Consider the following 22,190-nt stretch of genomic DNA (forward strand, 5'->3'; position numbering starts at 1 on the left):
CAAAGGGACTGAATCTCTTGGTCCATCTCACCTGCGTGATCCCGGTTGCGATGTCAGGGAGCCATCGGTGGGCTTGTGTGAGTCCCGTCTCTAAGGGCCTCTTTCCAATTATGTGGAGGGATGGCTGATGAATGAGGCAGTGGGGGAGAGGTGGGTAGGGGATGAGGGGAACAAACGACAACGTCTGGATGTGAAAGACCCGGGAGACGTCTGGGAGGTGTCTTCAAAAGACACCTCCCAGCCCTGAATGGGTTTTCAGGGAGGGGGGATGGGAGGTGTGGGGAGGGGCAGGTAACAGAGCCTGTCCTCCATCCTCTCTCTCTTTCTCTCTCAGTTTCTCTCTCTCTCTCTCTCTCACTCCTTGTCTCGCTGCTCTCCCCACTTCTCTTTTCTCTCCACCGGCTCTCGAGCTGCCTGTTATTAGGGCAGAGTAATGAAATGTGGAGTGTCTGCCGATGGTGCCTGGGCCCAGCAAACTGTATTAGTGTGTAAATGGTGTGGGAGTAATGAGAAAGCACTCGGATCGAACAAGAAGACTGGACTACTGGGCCTGCATTGTGCGTGTGTGTGTGTGTGTGTGTGCGTGTAAGATGTCTACTGATGTGTAAGTATGTATGAATGCATTTGTATGCGTGTGTATATGTGTGCGTGTGTGTGTATCATTTTGTGTGTGTATGTGTATGTGTGTGTGCGTGAGTGTGCATGCTTGAGTGTGTGTGCATGTGTGTTTGTGTGCTTGTGTGTGTGTGTGTGTGTGTGTGTGTTTGTGAGCATGTACTATTCTCGTGTTAATGTGGGTGTTTGTCTACTGATGTATATGTATGAGTGTGTGTGTGTGTATGTGTGTGTGTGTGTGTGTGTATGCATCAAACATATAACAGGAGACATTGAGGGTAGCGGGAGCGAGGCAGGGGAGTTGTCTGCCTGTCTAAAATAGCAATCCTCTGGTCATTCGCCTTGGAGGACTAAAACAAAACTATTCGGTCAGCCTGGCACAGCCTCCCCGGCGGCGGCCTGTAGCGTCCGCCTCGGTGTGTCCTCATTTCATTCCAGCCTTTTTAAAGGTGAATTATGCAGCCTTAGTAAGAGGATTTATGTTTTAATGCCTTTCAGGCTGATCTTGTTCCATCTGCACCCATATTTGTCCATGACCAAAATCTACCCATCTGTTCTGGAAGTAACACCTCCCCTCACCTCCATTTTACCTTGGTACAACCCCCCCCCCCCCACTCTTTATCCCTGCCGAGGGGGAAGACCTGCTTTTTTTACCCTCTCACTCTGTATAATATATAAGTGAGCATTGCTCATACAAATGACCCAAGCTGCAGGCTGTGTAATAAATGTGTGTGTGTGTTTGTGTGTGTGTGCGCTTGCGACGGTGCGCGTGTTTGATGTAACTGTGAGGTTGAGTAATATTATTACGTTTCCAGTGGTCTGGATGGCCTGAAGGGGCAAGAGAGACAAGACATACACTCTCCAGCCAATAAATACTCTTCTCACATCTGGGCTTCTCTCTCTCTCTCTCTCTCTCTCTCTCTCTCTCTCTCTCTCTCTCTCTCTCTCTCTCTCTCTCTCTCTCTCTCTCTCGCCGCAGATTTGCTGCCTAAGTCGGTGGAAAGTGTCTTCATCTTCCAGGAGGCAGCAGAGGCTGAGCCAAGTGCACCCACCCACACATACGATGCCATCGTGGTCGAGCAGTGGACCGTCATTGATGTGAGTGGCTTTTATTTCTGTTGATTCTGCGGTGTGTGTGTGTGTGTGTGTTTTATGCTAAAAAGACCTGAATTGGGAATAATTCTCAATACAATGTAGGCATTGATTTAGCTGTAATTAAAAAGCCATTTAAACTATGACTTCCACCTAACATCCATCATCAGGCCCATACCAAATATGTTTTATAGATAAATTCCTTCTTCTGAAAAGCATTAATTTATTCTGATGGGGGGTGTCTACATTACAAGATCTAATCTTTGAATAACTACCTGATAATCATACCTTAAACAATTAAATTACACAGTAAAGGTCTCTGTCAGCCTCGCAGGATGAATAAACTACGCTATATGGACAAAAGTATTGGGACACCTGGCCATTACACCTACAGGAGCTTTTATGGCATCCCATTCTAAATCCATAGGCATTAATATGGAGTTGGTCCCCCCTTTGCAGCTATAACAGCTTCCACTCTTCTCGGAAGGCTTTCCAGAAGATTTTGGAGTGTGTCTGTGGGAATTTTTGCCCATTCATCCAGAAGAGCATTTGTGAGGTCAGGCACTGGTGTTGGACGAGAAGACCTGGCTCACAATCGCCGTTCTAGTTCATCCCAAAGGTGTTGGATGGGGTTGAGGTCAGTGCTCTGTGCGGGCCAGTCAAGTTCTTCCACACCAAACTCACCCAACCATGTCTTAATGGACCTTGCTTTGTGCACTGGGGCACAGTCATGCTGGAACACAGCTGATGCCTCAGCAAGTTTCTTCCACCGTTCCCAATCCATCGCAGCTCTCCCCGTCTCCACTACGCTCGTCTGTAGCCATTCTCCCATGTTGTTTACCCAGGTTTTTCTCAGTCTCCCTCTCTTCCCAGTCCCTTCTCCCAGGCCTTGCAGGATGTCCTTTGCAAGTGTCCTTTCCGTTCGGCAAATGTGCCCAAACCAGTTTAATTTCCTTTTTTTTACCATTGTCAGTGAACTGTCATGGTGACCAATAACTTTCTTAACTCTGTTCAGCACTTCAATGTTGGTGACGTGCGCTGTGTATGGGATTTGCAACATGCTTCTGTATGCTCTAAATTCAAAGGCTTGTATGTTTTTCTCCATAGCTTTTGTTAGGGTCCAGGATTCTGCACCGTATAGAAGAGTTGCTATTATGATGGTGCGGAGCAGTTGCATTTTCGACTTCATGCCAAGTTTTTTATCTTTCCAGACCATGTTGAGCTTGGTCATTGCACTTGTTTCGATTGCAATTCTGCTCCTAATTTCTTTTTCTGATCTTCCGTCTTCATTAATCACGGATCCGAGATATTTGAAAGACGTGACTTCCTCAAGTTTTTCGCTGCCAACAATATTTCCATGTTCTCTTCGGTTGATCTTTTGTTGTCATGATTTTGCTTTTTTGAGTACTGATCAACATACCCATGTCCTTAGCCGCCTTGTCCAGTCTTCTGGTTGTTTCAGCTAGTTCTTCCCTGTTGCTGGTGATTAGGTCTGCGTCATCTGCAAAGCGAAGGTCGGTGATTTTTCTTCCGCCAATTGTGAGAGTTGGTTCAAAACCCTCCATAGCATTGGTGATGATCTCGTCAAGGAATATATAGTGACAGTAAACAACCTTGTGTCACTCCTACTGTTGTAGTGAACCAGTTGCCGAGTGTGCTGTCCGCTAGCACTGCTCTTTTCAAATCTTTGTAAAGAGCTTCAATAACTTGGACAAGGTGTTCGTTGATCTTATGTTTTCTCATGATTTTCCATAGAGCTTGTTGCCACACTCTGTCGAATGCTTTCTTAAAATCAATAAAGTGGCAATGGACTTCTCGTTGATGTTCTATAAATATTTCACAAAGAACACTTAGATTGAAGGTTTGCTCGGTTGTGCTTCTTCTAGACCAGCTTGTTCTTCAGCAAGACTCTGCTCAACTTGTGGTGTGATTCTCCTGAGAATGATCCTGAGCATTACCTTGCTCGCATGGCTGATTACACTAAAGGTTCTGTAGTTGCTGCATAATTTCAAGTTTCGTGTGAGAGTACCACGCTTGAATTCACCGAGCTCCTCAGAATGACCCATTCTTTCAGAAATGTTTGTAAATGCAGACTGCATGGCTAGCTGCTTGATTTTATACACCTGTGGCAGTGGATCTGAATGAAACACCTGAATTCAGTGATTAAGAGGTGTGTCCCAATACTTTTGCACATATAGTGTATCTCGTGCATCAAAAGATGAGTAAACTGGCTTTGGACGAGTATTCCCTCCAACACATCTCATCTCATCTTGCATCATCAAAACACGCTGCTAATGGCATTTGGCGTTTATATCACATTTCAACAACATGCAATGTGTCCTGCTGAAAAATGAGGAAAATATGAGTTTTTCCAAAAACAGCCATGCAGCCATCTGGCCCTCTTACGATCATCACTTGGATAACAACCGCCCCCCCATGCGCATGCACACACACACACACACACACACACACACACACACACACACACACACACACACACACCAATCCCAACCCCCATTCATCCAACCAGTTCCACACAACCCTGAAAACAAATCTGGCAAATCTCAATGTACGGGACATGTGTCGCTGTGGCCTGTCTTATCAGAGACAAACAAGGCCTTACTTATCTGTCTTATCAGAGGCAAACAAGGCCTTACTTATCTGGCCGCTGATTAACATCTCTGCTCAGCACAACTTCCAAGTTGGAAATTGATTTCTGTCGTGTTCTGAAAGGATTGCAGCTATTTTACTGACATACGTGTGTGTAGTTGGGTACATGTGCCTACGTGTGTGTGTGTGTGTGTGTGTGTTGTAGGCATGTCCCCGTGGACCACAGAAGACAAGATGACAGCCAGACAGAAAAAGAAAGGTGGCACAGTATTTAGCAAAAGGGCAGAGCAGCGGGCAGGGCTGCAGCATGAACGGTGATGTAGCAGCAAATCAATGGATGGAGGGAACAAGCCCTGGAGGGCAACGTGGGCAGGAAACCGCTGATACATGTGTGTTCCACTCCCCACAATGTGTGTGTTTGAATGGGTTTTTGATGTTATCTCAGTAATCGAATTTAGACTTTTGATGCCCCGGGCTGTCAACGTGTGAAAGGGGATTTTTGTCCCTGGGATTGATTGTTCAGCATGGTGCGCATCACCACATGAGCCGGTAAAAGGAGTCCACCGCCCTGTCCATGTAGACGTCTCATCCTGGAAATGAACGACCACCCTGTCCCAGCTTAATTGATTCCATGGCTTCTTTACAAACCTCGACAGTGCAATGCTCTGAACCAACACCGGCTGGTCCAAAAGGATCCAGTCGGCTCTTATGGAAGGACTTCATCAAGAACCGTCTTGCTGCGGCAATCAGGAACCATGCCAGCATCAGCCTGACGGCTTCATTTTTTCTCACATCCTCCCATCATGCCCATTCCCCGCGATGACGGCCTAAAATTGATATGCAAAGTATTGCAGCAGCTTATTTCAGTGGCGGGGCAATTACAAAGAAGTATGACAGACAGTTGAAAAGGAAACATGTTCTTTCTTTCTTTCTTTCTTTAATTCTTTCTGAACAAACATTGGGGCAGGCGGTCAGATTTCATGACAGGAAAACAAGCCGTTGTATAGACAGAAGTCCGTTGTGAGCATTGTGCCGAAGTGGGGTATGCGAAGAGGAGCTATCTTCAGAGATATTTGAAGATTATGTTTAATTTTTCATATTTTCTTTAACAGTGTGGTTCCCAGGTGTCTTTTCAACAGGAGATCATCAGATGCTTATTTCATCTGACGCAAATGTCGGCAGGTCAGATTTCACAAGAAAACATGAGTACAAATGGAGGAAGTGTTCAGTGATTAGTTAAGTTTAACTTTAATTTAGTTTGTTTAGTTAAAAATACAGAGAAAAGTTCAAGGTGCAAAAATGCACTGGGAAAATGTACCTGTTAAAAGCAATCAGACCAGTGAAGGAGGAGAGTGGGAAAAAACACGACCTCAAAACAGACAAGATGGATGGATGGATGGTAGATAGATAGATAGATAGATAGATAGATAGATAGATAGATAGATAGATAGATAGATAGATAGATAGATAGATCTGCCTTTGTCCTGTGTTGAAATCCTGTCTGAGACTGTCGTCGTTGTCAGATCATGCAAATATGTTTTCCGTGTCTTTCGTTTTGGAGGTGGTCCAGTCAGGGAGATGACAGTCATTGGACATGACAGCATCCTGCAGTGCTTACATGTTAATTCACTTGGCTGTAATACAACTCAATTAGCAAGAAAACAGCGAGTCTACTCTACTTAGCACCCCTCCTGTTGGCAAAACGTTAGCTACATTTAAGTTTCTTTTTGGACCATTTAATTCAAGAACAGTGGCCTAAATGCATTAAAAAAAAAGAAGAATAAAAAAGATGGCATGCTTTTCAGAGAGCGGCAAAGGAGCAAAACGGCCCGGATAGATCCTGGGTGGATGGTAGTGGGGTGCTCTAAATGGGTAACTCATCATGATCCAAGCATGGAAATTACAAAGAGGAGCCGGCTCTTATCATCCATCCCATGAGAAAATCAATACAGGGGCAGACATGGATATCGTGCACTGAAAGCCCTCCGTCTTACCTTCGAGCTTTACAGGAACAACAGCTAAAGTTGTTCTCTGTGAGACCTCTAACCAGCTCCATCTGAAAAAACATTTGCTCGCCAAAAGCTGCTGATGGGGCCCAGAGAGTACTTAAATATCAAGAGGGCCACTGTCCATTAGCAGTGAGTTGTTGTGTTTTTACATAGTGATAAAGCTGGACAGACACTGCTCGTGTGTTTAGTCAGGAGCTGTAGATGGAAAACCCTGTTTCTGCACTCAAAGACATTGTAGAAATTTAGTCAGACCTTTTTTTTTTCCAACATTCTCCCATGGTAAAGGCTCTGAAATGTTTGAGGGTGGTTCTCCATAACTGTCCATAAATGGATTCCTTATTTCTGACACACAGCATGTTAACGTTCAGATGACTGGGTTATCAGTTTATGCCAATGTTTCGATTAATGCGCACATAAGGATATTGCTAATGCGATTAGGCACATAGCCGTGTCTGCATGATTCGGTGTATAATGGCTGTAAGCACAGCTCTGCACCGCTTCATCCTGACAGGTGCAGGTACAACAAAATGAAAGCGCTCAGAGAAAGACGGTCACGTGCATCAAACGATTGAACGAGTGGGTAAAAATCTAACAGAAAACCTGGTGACAGTCATGTGTATCTCTGGTTGTGCCCGCAGTTGGGAAGAGAACCATGTTTAATTTTTTACATCAAATGGGATTCTACTCGGGGGCGTCCGGGTAGCATAGCAGTCTATTCCATTGCCTACCAACATGGAGAGTGCCGGTTCAAATCCCCGTGTTACCTGCGGCTCCCTGCAGATACAGCTGGCCATGTCTGCGGATGGGAAGCCGGATGTGGGTATGTGTCCTGGTCGCTGCACTAGCACAGCCTGTGGTCGGTCGGGGCACCTGTGCGGGAAGGGGAACTGGGGGGAATAGCATGAGCTGCCCACATGCTACATCCCCCTGGGGAAACTCCTCATTGTCCGGTGAAAAGAAGCGGCTGGTGACTCCACATGACTGCTCAGAAGAGTGGGGTAATTGGCCAAGTACAACTGGGAGAAAAAAAAGCCGCCCCAAAAAATAAAAGGATTCTATTCTGGATGAGGAGCTCGGACATCCGGAGGGAGCTTGGAGTAGAGCTGCTGCTCCTTCGCATCATAAGGAGCCAGTTGAAATGGTTCGGGCATCTGATTAGGATGTCTCCTGGGTGCCTTCCTTTGGAGGTTTACCGGGCGCGGCCAACTGGGAGGAGACCCCAGGGTAGACCCAGAACGAGCTGGAGGGACTACATGTCCAATCTGGCGTGAGAACGCCTTGGGCTCCCCCAGGAGGAGCTGGAGGGCATTGCTGGGGAGAGGGACGTCTGGAGTGCCCTACTTAGTGTTAGGGTTTGCACCCGACCCCAAGAGCACAAACACAGAAGGCACAATATAGCGGGACCAACAGGCTAATTTATTGAAGAGAAAACTCAGGAAGTCCACTCTCACCAGGAAACGCGAAGTCCACCTTTAAGCCGGGAACCGTGGAGTCGCCCTTTAATCCGGGAACAGTGGAGTCGGCCCTTAATCCAGGCAGGAGGGGGGGGTAAACAGGAGGATACCAAAGGAGAACGGAAAATCACAGCAACGCTGGAGTGAAGAAATCCTCTTCGTAAACGGAAAGCAGCGCACAGGGGAAGGGGAGCAACGAGGAAGGTCCAACAGAGAAATCTCCAGGGAAGATCCAGGTAAGTAAACAAACTTCGATGAGCAGGACAAGCACAAGTACTCTCCCAGCGAACGGCACGAACTGGCAACAAGCTGAGAGTGACACAGCCAGATATAGGGAGGTGATTGCCAACAGGTGAGTGGAGGGGTAACGAGGAAACAGGCATCAGGTGGAGTTGGCAGAGCTCCGGGTACGCTTACACTGCAGAGCGGGTGTGGAGCGGGGAGACGTTGAGCCTTGGCCAAGGTTACACTGCAGAGCGGGTGTGGAGCGGCGAGACGTAACAGTACCCCCCCCCTCTACGGGAGCCACCTGTCGACTGACCTGGCGCCCCCGGGTGGGCACGGTAGAAGTCGGCGAGGAGAGAGGGATCCATAATGAGCTTCCGCGAAATCCAACTGCGCTCCTCAGGTCCATAACCTGCCCAGTCCGCGAGATACTGGAACCCGCGGCCGCAGCGCCGGACTTTAAGCAGCCGGCGGACCTTCCATTGAGGATGACCATCTACAAATTCCGGAGGCGGAGGCTCAGGAACCGGGGGCATAAGAGGACTGCTGGAGACGGGCTTAACTCGAGAGACGTGGAAGACAGGATGAATGTGCATGGAGGAAGGCAGCTTCAGCCGAACAGCTGCCGGGCTCAGGACTTTCTGGACTTCAAAAGGACCAATGAAGCGGGGCGAGAGTTTCTTGTCGGTTGTCTGGAGGGGAACGTCCTTCGTGGACAGCCAGACCCTCTGTCCCTTCTTGTACTCTGGCGCAGGGGTACGTCGCCGGTCAGCCCCTCTGCGAGCGCGCTCCCTAGCCTTGAGCAGTGCTGTCCGGATGGTCCTCCAGACACGCTGACAGCGTCGCAAGTGGAGCTGTACGGAGGGAACGGCCACTTCATCCTGCTGTGGGTCGAACAGGGGAGGTTGATACCCCAGGGATGCCTCGAATGGAGAAAGTCCAGATGCAGAGCTGACCAGGGAATTGGTGGCGTACTCTACCCACGGTAGGTAGTCACTCCAGGTGGAGGGCTTGCTGTTACATACACAACGCAACGCTGTCTCCATGCTCTGGTTTGCCCTCTCGGTCTGACCATTTGTTTGGGGGTGGTAGCCCGAAGACAGACTTACTGTGGCTCCGATGCCTTTACAAAATGCACGCCGCACTTGTGAGGTGAACTGAGGACCTCTATCGGAGACTACATCTGATGGCAGGCCATGAAGCCGGAAGACATGTTGCATCAAGAGGTCCGCGGTCTCAGCAGCCGAAGGAAGTTTGGGAAGGGCTATCAGATGGACGCCCTTGCTGAAACGGTCTATGATGGTGAGAACCACAGTGTTTCCCTGAGAAGGTGGTAGTCCGGAAACGAAATCCAAAGCCACGTGAGACCAGGGGCGGCTAGGAATAGGGAGTGGCTGCAACAGACCAGATGGCGCCTGGTGAGAGGCCTTGCTGCGGGCGCAAACAGTGCAGGCCGCTACAAAGCTCTTGACATCCTCCCGCATAGTTGGCCACCAGAAGCGCCGAGCGATGAACGACTGGGTACGACTAACTCCTGGGTGACAGGAGAAACGACTGCTATGACCCCACTGAAGAACTCGAGACCGAACAGCATCTGGGACGAAGAGGCGACGGGGTGGCACGTTACTCGGAGCGGGTTGAGCACGTTGGGCAGTGCGAACAGCCGACTCAAGACCAAAAGTGACCACACCGACCACTCTAGCCGCAGGGAGGATGGGTTCAGGCTCTTCAAACGCGCCTTCCTTCGGGTGTAGCCGAGACAGGATGTCAGCCTTTACGTTGCGTGTCCCAGGACGGTAAGTCAGAACATAGTTGAAACGACTAAGGAAGCCAGCCCACCGAGCCTGACGACTGTTGAGACGTTTGGCTGCCCTCAGGTGAGTCAAGTTCTTGTGGTCCGTCCAGATGAGAAACGGGTGCTCAGCGCCCTCGAGCCAGTGGCGCCATTCCTCCAGAGCAGCCACTACAGCCAGTAACTCCCGGTTTCCAACGTCATAATTCTGCTCGGCCGGCAGAAATCGGCGGGAGAAAAAGGCGCAAGGATGGAGTTTCTGGTCCTCAGCCGACCGCTGGGAGAGCACCCCCCCTACGCCTGAATCCGAGGCATCAACCTCTACCACGAATTGTCTCTTGGGGTCAGGATGGAGCAGCACTGGGGCCGAGGTGAACCTTGTCTTGAGGACTTGGAAAGCAGAGCTGGCAGCAGGAGACCAGATGAAGGGTTTGGCTGGGGAGGTCAACGCAGTAAGCGGTTCTGCCAGCTGGCTGTAGTTGCGAATGAATCTCCGGTAGAAATTTGCGAACCCTAGAAAACTCTGCAGCTCCTTACGGTTGGTAGGTTCCGGCCAGTCCACCACTGTCTGGACCTTGCGGGGATCTGCTCTGGTCCGTCCCTTCTCTACGATGAATCCCAAGTAATCCACAGAGGGGGAGTGAAACAGGCACTTCTCCGCCTTGACGTAGAGTTGGTTCTGGAGGAGGCGCTCCAGTACCCTGCGAACATGCTGGACGTGTTCCTCAAGAGACTGGGAGAAAATGAGGATGTCGTCCAGGTAAACGACGACAAACACATCCAACATGTCACGGAGTACGTCGTTCATAAACGCCTGAAAAACTGCTGGTGCGTTTGTGAGTCCGAACGGCATCACCAAGTACTCATAGTGGCCTCGGGGTGTTTTGAAGGCGGTCTTCCACTCATCGCCTTCCCTGATTCGCACGAGGTGGTAAGCGCTCCTCAGGTCTAGCTTGGTGAAGATGGTCGCCTGTGAGAGAGGCTCAAAAGTCGAACTCATAAGTGGAAGCGGGTACTTGTTCTTAATGGTGATTGCGTTCAGTTGCCGGTAGTCAATACAAGGTCGAAGTCCCCCGTCCTTCTTCTTCACAAAAAAGAACCCTGCAGCAACAGAGGAAGACAAGGGCTTGATGAGACCTGCAGCAAGGGACTCGGTGATGTACTCATCCATGGCCGCCTTCTCAGGGAGTGACAAGTTGTAGAGGCGGCTACTGGGAAGAGTAGCCCCAGGACGGAGATCAATGGCGCCATCATACGGGTGGTGAGGCGGGAGTGACTTAGCACGGGTCTTGCTAAATACCTCACCAAGGTCATGATACACAGGGGGCACGGAGGAGAGATCAGGAGGCAGGGGAGTAGGCGAGCTCAAAGGCGTAGCACTAGGAGCTGCACGAAGGCATTGGGCATGGCAAGTAGAGCCCCATCCAAGGACTGTGCCTGTGGACCAAGAGATGTGGGGTTCATGGTGTCTGAGCCAGGGGCGTCCCAAGATAACTGGATTAAGCGGGGAACGTATGATGTAAAATTGCATTGTCTCTGTGTGGTTACCTGCAACGGTGAGAGTAACGGGGACGGTCCGCTGTGTGATACAGGCTAATCTCCGGTCATCCAAGGCAAACGCATCAATGGGGGTCCCAAGAGACTCAAGGGGAATGTCTGCCTGCGAGGCAAAGTCAAGGTCCATAAAACTATCATCTGCTCCGGAATCAATCAGGGCTCCAAGGGAAAGTCTCTGGCCCGCCCAGACTAAAGCAATAGGAACAAGATGGCCGCGAGATTCGGACCCACGGGAGAAGGAAAGGCGGCTTACTAGGATCTCCCTTGGTCCTGGTAAGCCTAATCTTTTGGCCGTGAGGGACAGTCGCGGAGTCGGTGCCCCTTAAGACCACAGTACAGGCAAAGACCTGCCTTGAATCGGCTCTCCCGTTCAGCAGGAGTAAGTCTAGCACGTCCTACCTCCATCCGCTCTTCTACATCCCCAGGTGGCGTTGTCGCGAAAGAGTCAGAGGAGGGATTGGCCGGGGAAACGGGAACAGCGGTTCGGTCTGACGCAGAGGTAGTTCTGGGATTGAAGGAAGTTCCACGCAAGGCCTTCTCACGCTTTCTCTCCCGGATACGTCCATCAATGCGGATAGCGAGAGCAATGAGGTCATCCAGAGATGAGGGTTCTTCTCGGGTAGCAAGTTGATCCTTCACCGCCTCGCTCAATCCTCTACGAAAAGTGGCACGCAGGGCCTGGTCATTCCATCCGCTCTCAGCGGCAGCCAGGCGGAAGTCGACGGAGTAATCTGTGACGCTGGCGCCGCCCTGCTGGATGTTATTCAGTCGTGAGTCAGAATCCCGACCGCTTACCGGATGGTGGAAAACCTTACGTAGCTCTGCGACAAAGTCTCTATAAGAGTTACAGTAGCTGGCCCCCATGGACCAAGAAGACGTAGCCCACTGCGCTGCTCGACCACTGAGCAGGTTGGTCACGTAAGCGATCTTAACAGCATCACTGGAGAACACGGTGGGCTGGTGTGTGAAAACAAGCTCACACTGCATAATGAAGGTAGAGCAAGTTTCAAAGTTACCGTCAAATGGGCGTGGACTGGTAATGATGGTTCCACGGGGTAAATAAACAGGAACCGGAGGATCTACTGGAGCGGCGGCCACAGGGGGCGCACTTGCTGGCGGTACAGGCTGGTTCAGCTGCTGGTTGGCAAGAGCTGCTGAAATGGTCTGCAGTTGTTGCATGATCTCTGCCTGCTGACTCGCCATCGCCGCCTGCTGGACAGCTAAAGCTTCCACAGAAGCTTGCAGGGGTTGAACTTGAGACTGGAGACCCTGCACAGCAACCGAAGCCTCTTGTAATTGCAGGGAATGGGCGTTGGTAATCTGAATTTGTTTTACTAGGGCTGCTTGCACCGGATTGGCTGTGAGTGTGCCGTCTGTGCTGGCTGGGGTCGTCATGGCCAGTTCGTACTGTTAGGGTTTGCACCCGACCCCAAGAGCACAAACACAGAAGGCACAATATAGCGGGACCAACAGGCTAATTTATTGAAGAGAAAACTCAGGAAGTCCACTCTCACCAGGAAACGCGAAGTCCACCTTTAAGCCGGGAACCGTGGAGTCGCCCTTTAATCCGGGGACAGTGGAGTCGGCCCTTAATCCAGGCAGGAGGGGGGGGTAAACAGGAGGATACCAAAGGAGAACGGAAAATCACAGCAACGCTGGAGTGAAGAAATCCTCTTCGTAAACGGAAAGCAGCGCACAGGGGAAGGGGAGCAACGAGGAAGGTCCAACAGAGAAATCTCCAGGGAAGATCCAGGTAAGTAAACAAACTTCGATGAGCAGGACAAGCACAAGTACTCTCCCAGGGAACGGCACGAACTGGCAACAAGCTGAGAGTGACACAGCCAGATATAGGGAGGTGATTGCCAACAGGTGAGTGGAGGGGTAACGAGGAAACAGGCATCAGGTGGAGTTGGCAGAGCTCCGGGTACGCTTACACTGCAGAGCGGGTGTGGAGCGGGGAGACGTTGAGCCTTGGGCAAGGTTACACTGCAGAGCGGGTGTGGAGCGGCGAGACGTAACACTTAGCTTGCTGCCACCGCGACCCGACCCCGGAGAAGCGGCTGAAGATGAGAGAGATGAGAGGGAGAGGATTCTATTTTCTGTAGAAACCGGTGGAAACCCTTTCCACTCCACCAGATGAACGTTCTTTGCTTTTGCTTTCAGCACGAACATGCACGGTGCACAACATGGTTGTTTCCATCATCCTCATGTAAATGTGGTGCAGAGCGGTGCACGAGGCCCACCTGCATTCACATCGTTTAACTGCAGTCTTGGGGAAACCAGAGCTGTACAACACTTCTTTAAATATCCACAGAGATTTAAACGCCGGACATAAGGCCTGGCACAAAATCTCTGTTGAGCTGTGATTTATGTCAACACTTATAAGGGACCTCAATAAATGCTGAGCCTTCATGTATCATGTTTTACCTGGTTCTGTGAAGCGCATCTGTCCTATATTTGTATTGTATTTTGTTGCTTTATCTTAACTATGTGCATTATTTTATCCTGTTGTGTAATAGAAAGGTGCAATATAAATACATTTTACTATTATAATTATTTTATTATTATGTTATGCGCATTAGCATATCAATAAATACCTTTTTTAGATCATATAAATTTATTACAAATTTCATTGTTATTTTGACAACATTTGGCTTATTCTACTTCACGAATGCATCGTTAACACAAAAGTAGGATAAATTCAACACATGCAACACCTGCATTGCACCGCAGTGCATTTGCAATGAAACGCCAATGCAGTGCTATGCAGCATGAACAGACTGTCATTTGGAGTGAATGGACTTCTGGAGTACTGCACTCCACACACTGCGAGTCTTACCCCGAGTGCATTAATGATTGAAAACAAGTGTGTATATGGTAAAACATACATCAGGTGCTGAAAGAGACTCGGCTGTACATCAGCACTACTGCTGACTAGATATGATGCTGAAACTGGCAAGTCATTTTGTGATGACCTCTGCAAGGGCTGCTTTTTATGGTTCCTGCCATCTGCCACATCCAATCTACCTGCATGAACCCATTCACACCGGGACAGTCAGACAGTGTACCAACAGCATCCGTGGCGGCACGGTGACCCAGTGGTTAGCCCTGTTGCCTCACAGCAAGAAGGTCCTGGGTTCGAACTCCAGGCTGTCCCAGGTCCTTTCTGTGTGGTGTTTGCATGTTCTCCCCATGTCTGCATGGGTTTCCTCCCACCATCAAAAAGACATGCATGTTAGGGTTAATATTCCTGTCTGCCCCTGAGCAAGGCAGTGGAAAGAAGAACTGGAGTTGGTCGCCGGGTGCTGCAGCTGCCCACTGCTGCTATACAATAGGATGAGAACAAACTGATTGTAACCTGTACAATGACAAAATAAAGTGGCTTTCTTCTTCTTCTTCTTCTCCTGTATTATTATTATTATTATTATCCTATTTTCAGCGTTGTACTACTTACAGCAAATCTCCCTTCATAGGAAAAGGACTGAAGTACAATGCATGAACATTTCAGTTATTTCAAAGTGACCTTACACTTTACTTAAAGTATGTGTGTATGTAAAATTACCGTTATGACATTCTGATCACCTCACTGAGAAATATAATAAAAGCCGATGAGGATGAATTGGAGGAATTGCGTTATCCCCCACATATGTGATTGTGAATGCGTTTTACTTTGGTACGTAGTCATATATTTGTTATCTGCAGCTGGGATGTTGGTGTTGATGCTGCCGCCTTCACCTGGTGTCCCTTGAAAAGGTGCTGTTCATCTTAACAGACGGTAAAAGTTAGTATGTAAACATGTATGCTAAGTAGATGAATAGACTTAGACCTTTCACAGCGGTGTGGCTCAGGAGGTAGAGTGGGTCGTCTAGTAATCGGAAGGTCGCTGGTTCAATCCCCGGCTTCTCCAGAGACCGTGTCGAAATGTCAGACAAGAGCAAGACACTGAACCCCTAAGTGCTGCTGATGAGCAGGTTGGTGCCTTGCGTGGCAGCCTCCACCCTCAAGTCAAGTCAGTTTTATTTGTATAGCCCAATATCACAAATCAGTGCACCATCAGTATGTGAATGTGTGTGTGAATGGATGAATTTGAGGCATGCGTTGCAAAGCGCTTCGAGTGGTCAGTAGACTAGAAAAGCATGACATAAATACGGCCCATTTACTGCACTTACTTACACAACAGATTGTTCTCTCTATTCTAGATTTTAACACAGAAGGATCGCCAGCTACTGTTTTCTCACAGCCAACTCACACATTTCATGATCCTGAGAACTCCTGACTCAACTCTCATCTCACACACACACACAAACCTGGAGAAGTAGTCTAGGGAAAAGTCTACTCTGATAGAAAAACCATCCTGAAAAAGTAAGCTTCAGTTGAATTTCAATTTATGGGAATTCAGTGCAGGAGCTCAACAGCATTGTCATTGTTGTCCTTCGTTCCCAGAAGGAATTGGTGTCCCGGCTTCGAAGAACAGCATGTTATAGACTCCACAAACCAAATTGGGTCCAAAATGTCACGTCACGTCACGTCACGTCACGTCACGTCACGTCACATCACATCACATCACATCCGTGAAAAAATGACCCGACTACATCAGGAGAGCATACCTCACTTGTGTGTGTGCGTGTCTTCTCAGCATTCTCCCCTCATCTTGATGCTCTGTGTGAATTAGTGTTGTGGTAAACAGTGTGCAACACTGACATCGCTGCTGCTGCTGCTTTAGCAGTAAACAAAACACTGTCAGTGTCTCGGGTGTCCAGTTGTTTCTCTAACACAATCACAACGGGCTGCAGAAGTGCATTGTATTATTTTCAACAGTAATGAAGTGGAGTGTGTGAAGTGCGTGGCAGAGGTTGTGCTGCCTGGTTTACCATACGGACATGATGAAATGGGTCTTCATTTAAATGTCTCTGTGCAGAATTCACCAACACGAGGCTGCTCAGCTCACCGTTCAAGGTTAGCAGCTGAATTACAGGCAGACATGTTATATAGCATGTAAATAAACATGTATAAACATGTTATATAACACAGTGATATAATAAAGGATATAATACAGTCATCCCTACAAGCCCTGCTGATGAAACAGCGTGTTTTATTATAAGATGCTGCAGGAAATGTTGGACAATAAAACACAGTTAGCCAAACACTGTCTCACATCAATGTCTATTCAGACTTCTGGCTGCGTGTGTGTGTGCGTGTGCGTGTGCGTGCGTGTGAACACATGGTACAGTGAGAATGCCACAGTCATAATGGTGAAAGCGAAGCCACCGAGCCGTGATGTGTCTTGTGTGGCTGAGGTGAGAAGAGGAGGTGACCTACATCCCGGCTGACTGAGTTACATGTTCCCTGGAGGAGCAAGGCCGAGCCGACATGACAGCACCGCCGATAGCTTCGTCCACCAGCGAATCCTGACAGGTTTCGGGTCCAGGATGTTCACAGGGTGCGCCTTGCAAAGTATTGACTTGGAATTATTGTCTGTTAAGTAGCCTTAAAACACAACCATTCATCTGGGTAGCGTGGCGGTCTTTTCCATTGCCTACCAACACAGGGATCGGCGGTTCGAATCCCCGTGTTACCTCCGGCTTGGTCAGGTGTCCCTACAGACACAATTGGCCGTGTCTGCGGATGGGAAGCCGGGGCACCTGTTTGGGGCTGGAGGGGAACTGGCATGCTACGCCCCCCTGGCGAAACTCCTCATTGTCAGGTGAAAAGAAGCAGCTGGCGACTCCACATGTATCGGAGGAGACGTGGTAGTCTGCAGCCCTCCCCGGAGCAGGGGGGGAAATACCCCCCCCCCAAAAAAAAACACCACTATTCGTCAGTGCTTGTGATGAAATGTGCAACACTAGACACTGCCCGAGGTCAAACTAGTGTCTATCTGCTAAATATCCGCATGGCCCATTTAGAGACATGTGGATTCTGACTGCTGGACTGTTTCCTAAAGCCAGTCGACCCCGTCAGTGTGTACACATGGGGGTGGAAGTGGGTACGATACGATGGTGAACACAGAAGTCCGGTTTGTTATGTCTGCCCTGCAGTGTTGGTGGAGGGGGCTTGAGAAAAAAACAATAGGCTCATGTTTTTGTTCCGCTGACGCTTTGTGAACTTTGAACTTTCAGGATGACCTCACCTCCTCCTGTTTCCAGCAGGCCTGAATTCCAGCCTTTGTGTTGCTGTTCCTCCCCCAATACACAAAATAATGACCCTCACCACCCGTCACCCTTTTCAGCAATTACAGTGCTGAGTTTTAGTTGTACCTGGTTAGCTGTTCAGATCTGTAAAATCACAGGACAGCCTCATAGTAGCATGGCAGTACTGACGTGTCTGTACGTGTGTGTGTGTGTGTGTGTGAAGCATGATTGTGGCAAGGGTTCGAAATGGAGAGACAGACACAGGGTAGGTGCTATATCAGAAGCTTTAATTTACAGGTTCCAGTCTTCCCCCCCCCCCCATTTCTATTGCCCCCCCCAGTTGTACCTATTGGCCAACTACCCCACTCTCCTGAGTTGCCCCGGTCACTGCCCCACCTCCTCTACCAATCCAGGAGGGCTGCAGACTACCACATGCCTCCTCCGATACATGTGGAGTCACCAGCCGCTTCTTTTCACCTGACAGTGAGGAGTTTCACCAGGAGGACGTAGCACATGGAAGGATCACACTATTCCCCCCAGTTCCCCCTCCTCCCCGAACAGGCGCCCCGACTGACCAGAGGAGACGCTAGTGCAGCGACCAGGACACATACCCACATCCGGCTTCCCACCTGCAGATACAGCCAATTGTGTCTGTAGGGACGCCCGACCAAACCAGAGGTAACACAGGGATTCAAACCGGCGATCCCCAAGTTGGTGAGCAATGGAATAGACCACTACGCTACCTGGGCGCCCTACCTTTCAGTCTTGTTACGCCACACAGGCTGGTGCACTCAGGTGCTGCAGCCGCTCTCCAGCTGTCTCCTCTGACAGCCTCCGCGGCTCTTCTCGCCCTCTCAGTTGGCGGTCTGTGTCCAGAAGCCGGCGTCGCTGCACAGTATGAAGGGCAGCCTGTTAGCTGGCACACCCGAGGCCCGTCGTTCATCAGCCTCGCCATCAGCTCAGCTCTCCCGTGCCCCCTCCCTCTCCGCTTGCAGCCGAGGCTAAACCACAGCCTGCTACCACATTGATGATGCTAATGATGCTAATTTTTCAGCACCCCTTAAATGGTAGCCCAGCTTTTTCTTCTCATTTTGAGTCTTTGCTTGGTGGTCAGATAGCTTTTTAAGACAAAGATGGAGTCGTCTTTAACTTGTGGAAGGGCTGCTGAGAGAAGGAGGGTCAGCCTCCGTAAGTTCGGGGAAAGACGAGCAGGACCTCAGGGTTGTGACTGACGTTCACCTGCTCCAAAGAGCAGCAAACCAGTGCAGCAAAATTACTTTCAAGGCAAGTTTTGGGACGGCGCCTGTGCCTGGGAGATGTTCCAACATAAAGCCTTGGCAAAAACCGAGATGTGTCGCTCCCCGGAGGAGGAGGAGGAGAACTGCCTGTGTAGATGTTAGAGCAGAGTCTTGTTTCAGTCGATCTGCTCATTATGGTGGGGTGCACCAAGCTCTTAATATATTAATGCTAACCGGCTGGTTGACCATGAAAACACACTCATGGAAGTTGTGGGAGAGGCAGCGGTAGTATCGGTAGTGTTGGCTGTTCAGCTCATATTGATTCCTACAAGACCTGCAAATGAATGAGGAGAAGTTTCAGAACAGAGCACATCTGTAATGCCCAGTGTGTTTACTGTCATACTGTGTGTATCACCCGTGTGTTACTGAGAAGACACACACGCTATGAGGATATGGCAGTGCAGCTCCACAGAGAGGAAACACCGTTAAAAAAAACACTTTGATATATTTCTGTTTCCTGTTTCCTCTTCCTGTTCTAAGTAGTACATAGCAGCCACATCACGTGTGTCTGTACCATCGGTGCAAGTGTGTGTGCATGCAGCCAATTCTAACTGACACGCGTTGTGGTTTCTCAGGTACAGCAGCTGCAGAAAACATGGCAAACCACACACACACACACACACACACTTGGACAACTTAAACTGTTACATATCCAGTAAAGGACCAATGCAATAGACTATGTCACATGACCCTACAAATACACACTACCATCACCAATGTGATTTAAACACTTTAAATTTCATGTACTATAACTGGAATACATGTACTGGAATACATGTACTGGAATACATGCACTATCCTTTGAATGATGCCCAGCTTGTGTGTGGAGTGGGTGGTGACGTGTGTCTTGTTTTTCTCCACAGGGTTTGCAGGTGAAGGCAGACTATGTTCCCCTGCTGCAGTCTTTGGCCACGTATGGTTGGAGACTCACCTGTGTGCTGCCGACACCAGTTATCAAGACAAACAGGTAACAACCTCTACCTGTGACCATTACAACCCAAACTACATGTTGTACTGACTACATTTATGCATGCACAATTACACAATTAAAGATGCCATGCATTTTTTTTTTTAATCAAAAATGTCATATCTGATACATTTTTCAACTGGCATTTTCAATGAAATAACCAGTCAAAGCATTAGCATTCTGTAGTTTTTCCATGTGCTATTTATCATTGGTGTTTTTCATTGATTAATAAAAAAATAGTAATATAACATGTATGAGCTCTTACAACACACTCATTAACACCAGATGATGGCTTGAATTATGATTAACCCTCGTATACGTTTAGATATTTGTTAATGATAGCATTACAAAAAATGACAAATTCAAAATTAGAATTTAGACCCTAATATTTCTGAACGTGGGGCCATTTGCATCAGTTATATGCGAGTCCTTGCTAAGCCTAGTTTTCTCATAGGTAACTAAATCAGAGTTTACCCCACAGTAAATAGAAAACAGTTGCACTGCCCCTACAAGTTAATACAAAGATCTCAGTTGTCATCAAAATCTTACACACACCAACAAGAAGGTGGAGTTGTTAGAGTGAGCCTGCAACGTTGGACCCAATGTAAACAACAATAAATGTAATATATAATAGAGGGCCAGCACGGTGGCGTAGTGGTTAGCACTGTTGCCTCACAGCAAGAAGGTCCTGGGTTCAAACCCCGGGGTATCCCAGGTCGTCCTCTGTGTGGAGTTTGCATGTTCTCCTCGTGTCTGTGGTGGTTTTTTTCTCAGTACTCCAGTTTCCCCCACCATCAGAAAGACAGGCATGTTAGGGTTAATACTCCTGTCTGCGCCCCTGATGGAGGCATGGCAAGACGACCTGGAGTTGGTCCCCAGGCGTGCCCACTGCTCCTAGCTACACAGCTAGGATGGGTTAAATGCAGAGAGGAATTTCCCCACAGGGATCAATAAAGTATCTCAAAATAAAAATTATATATATATACACTACCGTTCAAAAGTTTGGGATCACCCAAACAATTTTGTGTTTTCCATGAAAAGTCACACTTATTCACCACCATATGTTGTGAAATGAATAGAAAATAGAGTCAAGACATTGACAAGGTTAGAAATAATGATTTGTATTTGAAATAAGATTTTTTTTTACATCAAACTTTGCTTTCGTCAAAGAATCCTCCATTTGCAGCAATTACAGCATTGCAGACCTTTGGCATTCTAGCTGTTAATTTGTTGAGGTAATCTGGAGAAATTGCACCCCACGCTTCCAGAAGCAGCTCCCACAAGTTGGATTGGTTGGATGGGCACTTCTTGCGTACCATACGGTCAAGCTGCTCCCACAACAGCTCAATGGGGTTCAGATCTGGTGACTGCGCTGGCCACTCCATTACCGATAGAATACCAGCTGCCTGCTTCTGCTCTAAATAGTTCTTGCACAATTTGGAGGTGTGTTTAGGGTCATTGTCCTGTTGTAGGATGAAATTGGCTCCAATCAAGCGCTGTCCACTGGGTATGGCATGGCGTTGCAAAATGGAGTGATAGCCTTCCTTATTCAGAATCCCTTTTACCCTGTACAAATCTCCCACCTTACCAGCACCAAAGCAACCCCAGACCATCACATTACCTCCACCATGCTTAACAGATGGCGTCAGGCATTCTTCCAGCATCTTTTCATTTGTTCTGCGTCTCACAAACGTTCTTCTTTGTGATCCAAACACCTCAAACTTGGATTCATCCGTCCACAACACTTTTTTCCAGTCTTCCTCTGTCCAATGTCTGTGTTCTTTTGCCCATCTTAATCTTTTTCTTTTATTGGTCAGTCTCAGATATGGCTTTTTCTTTGCCACTCTGCCCTGAATCCCAGAATCCCGCAGCCGCCTCTTCACTGTAGATGTTGACACTGGTGTTTTGCGGGTACTATTTAATGAAGATGCCAGTTGGGGACCTGTGAGGCGTCTGTTTCTCAAACTAGAGACTCTAATGTACTTATCTTCTTGCTCAGTTGTGCAACGCGGCCTCCCACTTCTTTTTCTACTCTGGTTAGAGCCTGTTTGTGCTGTCCTCTGAAGGGAGTAGTACACACCGGTGTAGGAAATCTTCAATTTCTTAGCAATTTCTCGCATGGAATAGCCTTCATTTCTAAGAACAAGAATAGACTGTCGAGTTTCAGATGAAAGTTCTCTTTTTCTGGCCATTTTGAGCGTTTAATTGAACCCACAAATGTGATGCTCCAGAAACTCAATCTGCTCAAAGGAAGGTCAGTTTTGTAGCTTCTGTAACGAGCTAAACTGTTTTCGGATGTGTGAACATGATTGCACAAGGGTTTTCTAATCATCAATTAGCCTTCTGAGCCAATGAGCAAACACATTGTACCATTAGAACACTGGAGTGATAGTTGCTTGAAATGGGCCTCTATACACCTATGTAGATATTGCACCAAAAA

General features: G+C 48.3%; 1 protein-coding gene across 2 annotated transcripts in view; it reads left to right on the forward strand.

The window, feature by feature from the left end:
* Positions 1-22,190, forward strand: part of LOC130117813 (raftlin-like) — a 171,009-nt gene that overhangs the window by 131,623 nt on the left and 17,196 nt on the right. For both annotated transcript variants that reach the window (XM_056286051.1, XM_056286052.1), the window contains exons 7-8: positions 1,595-1,713; positions 19,647-19,750. In XM_056286051.1, the coding sequence (XP_056142026.1) occupies positions 1,595-1,713; positions 19,647-19,750 (223 nt within the window). The remainder of the gene's footprint in view (positions 1-1,594; positions 1,714-19,646; positions 19,751-22,190) is intronic.

This window comes from Lampris incognitus, chromosome 9 (assembly GCF_029633865.1).
Source record: "Lampris incognitus isolate fLamInc1 chromosome 9, fLamInc1.hap2, whole genome shotgun sequence".
NCBI lineage: Eukaryota > Metazoa > Chordata > Actinopteri > Lampriformes > Lampridae > Lampris > Lampris incognitus.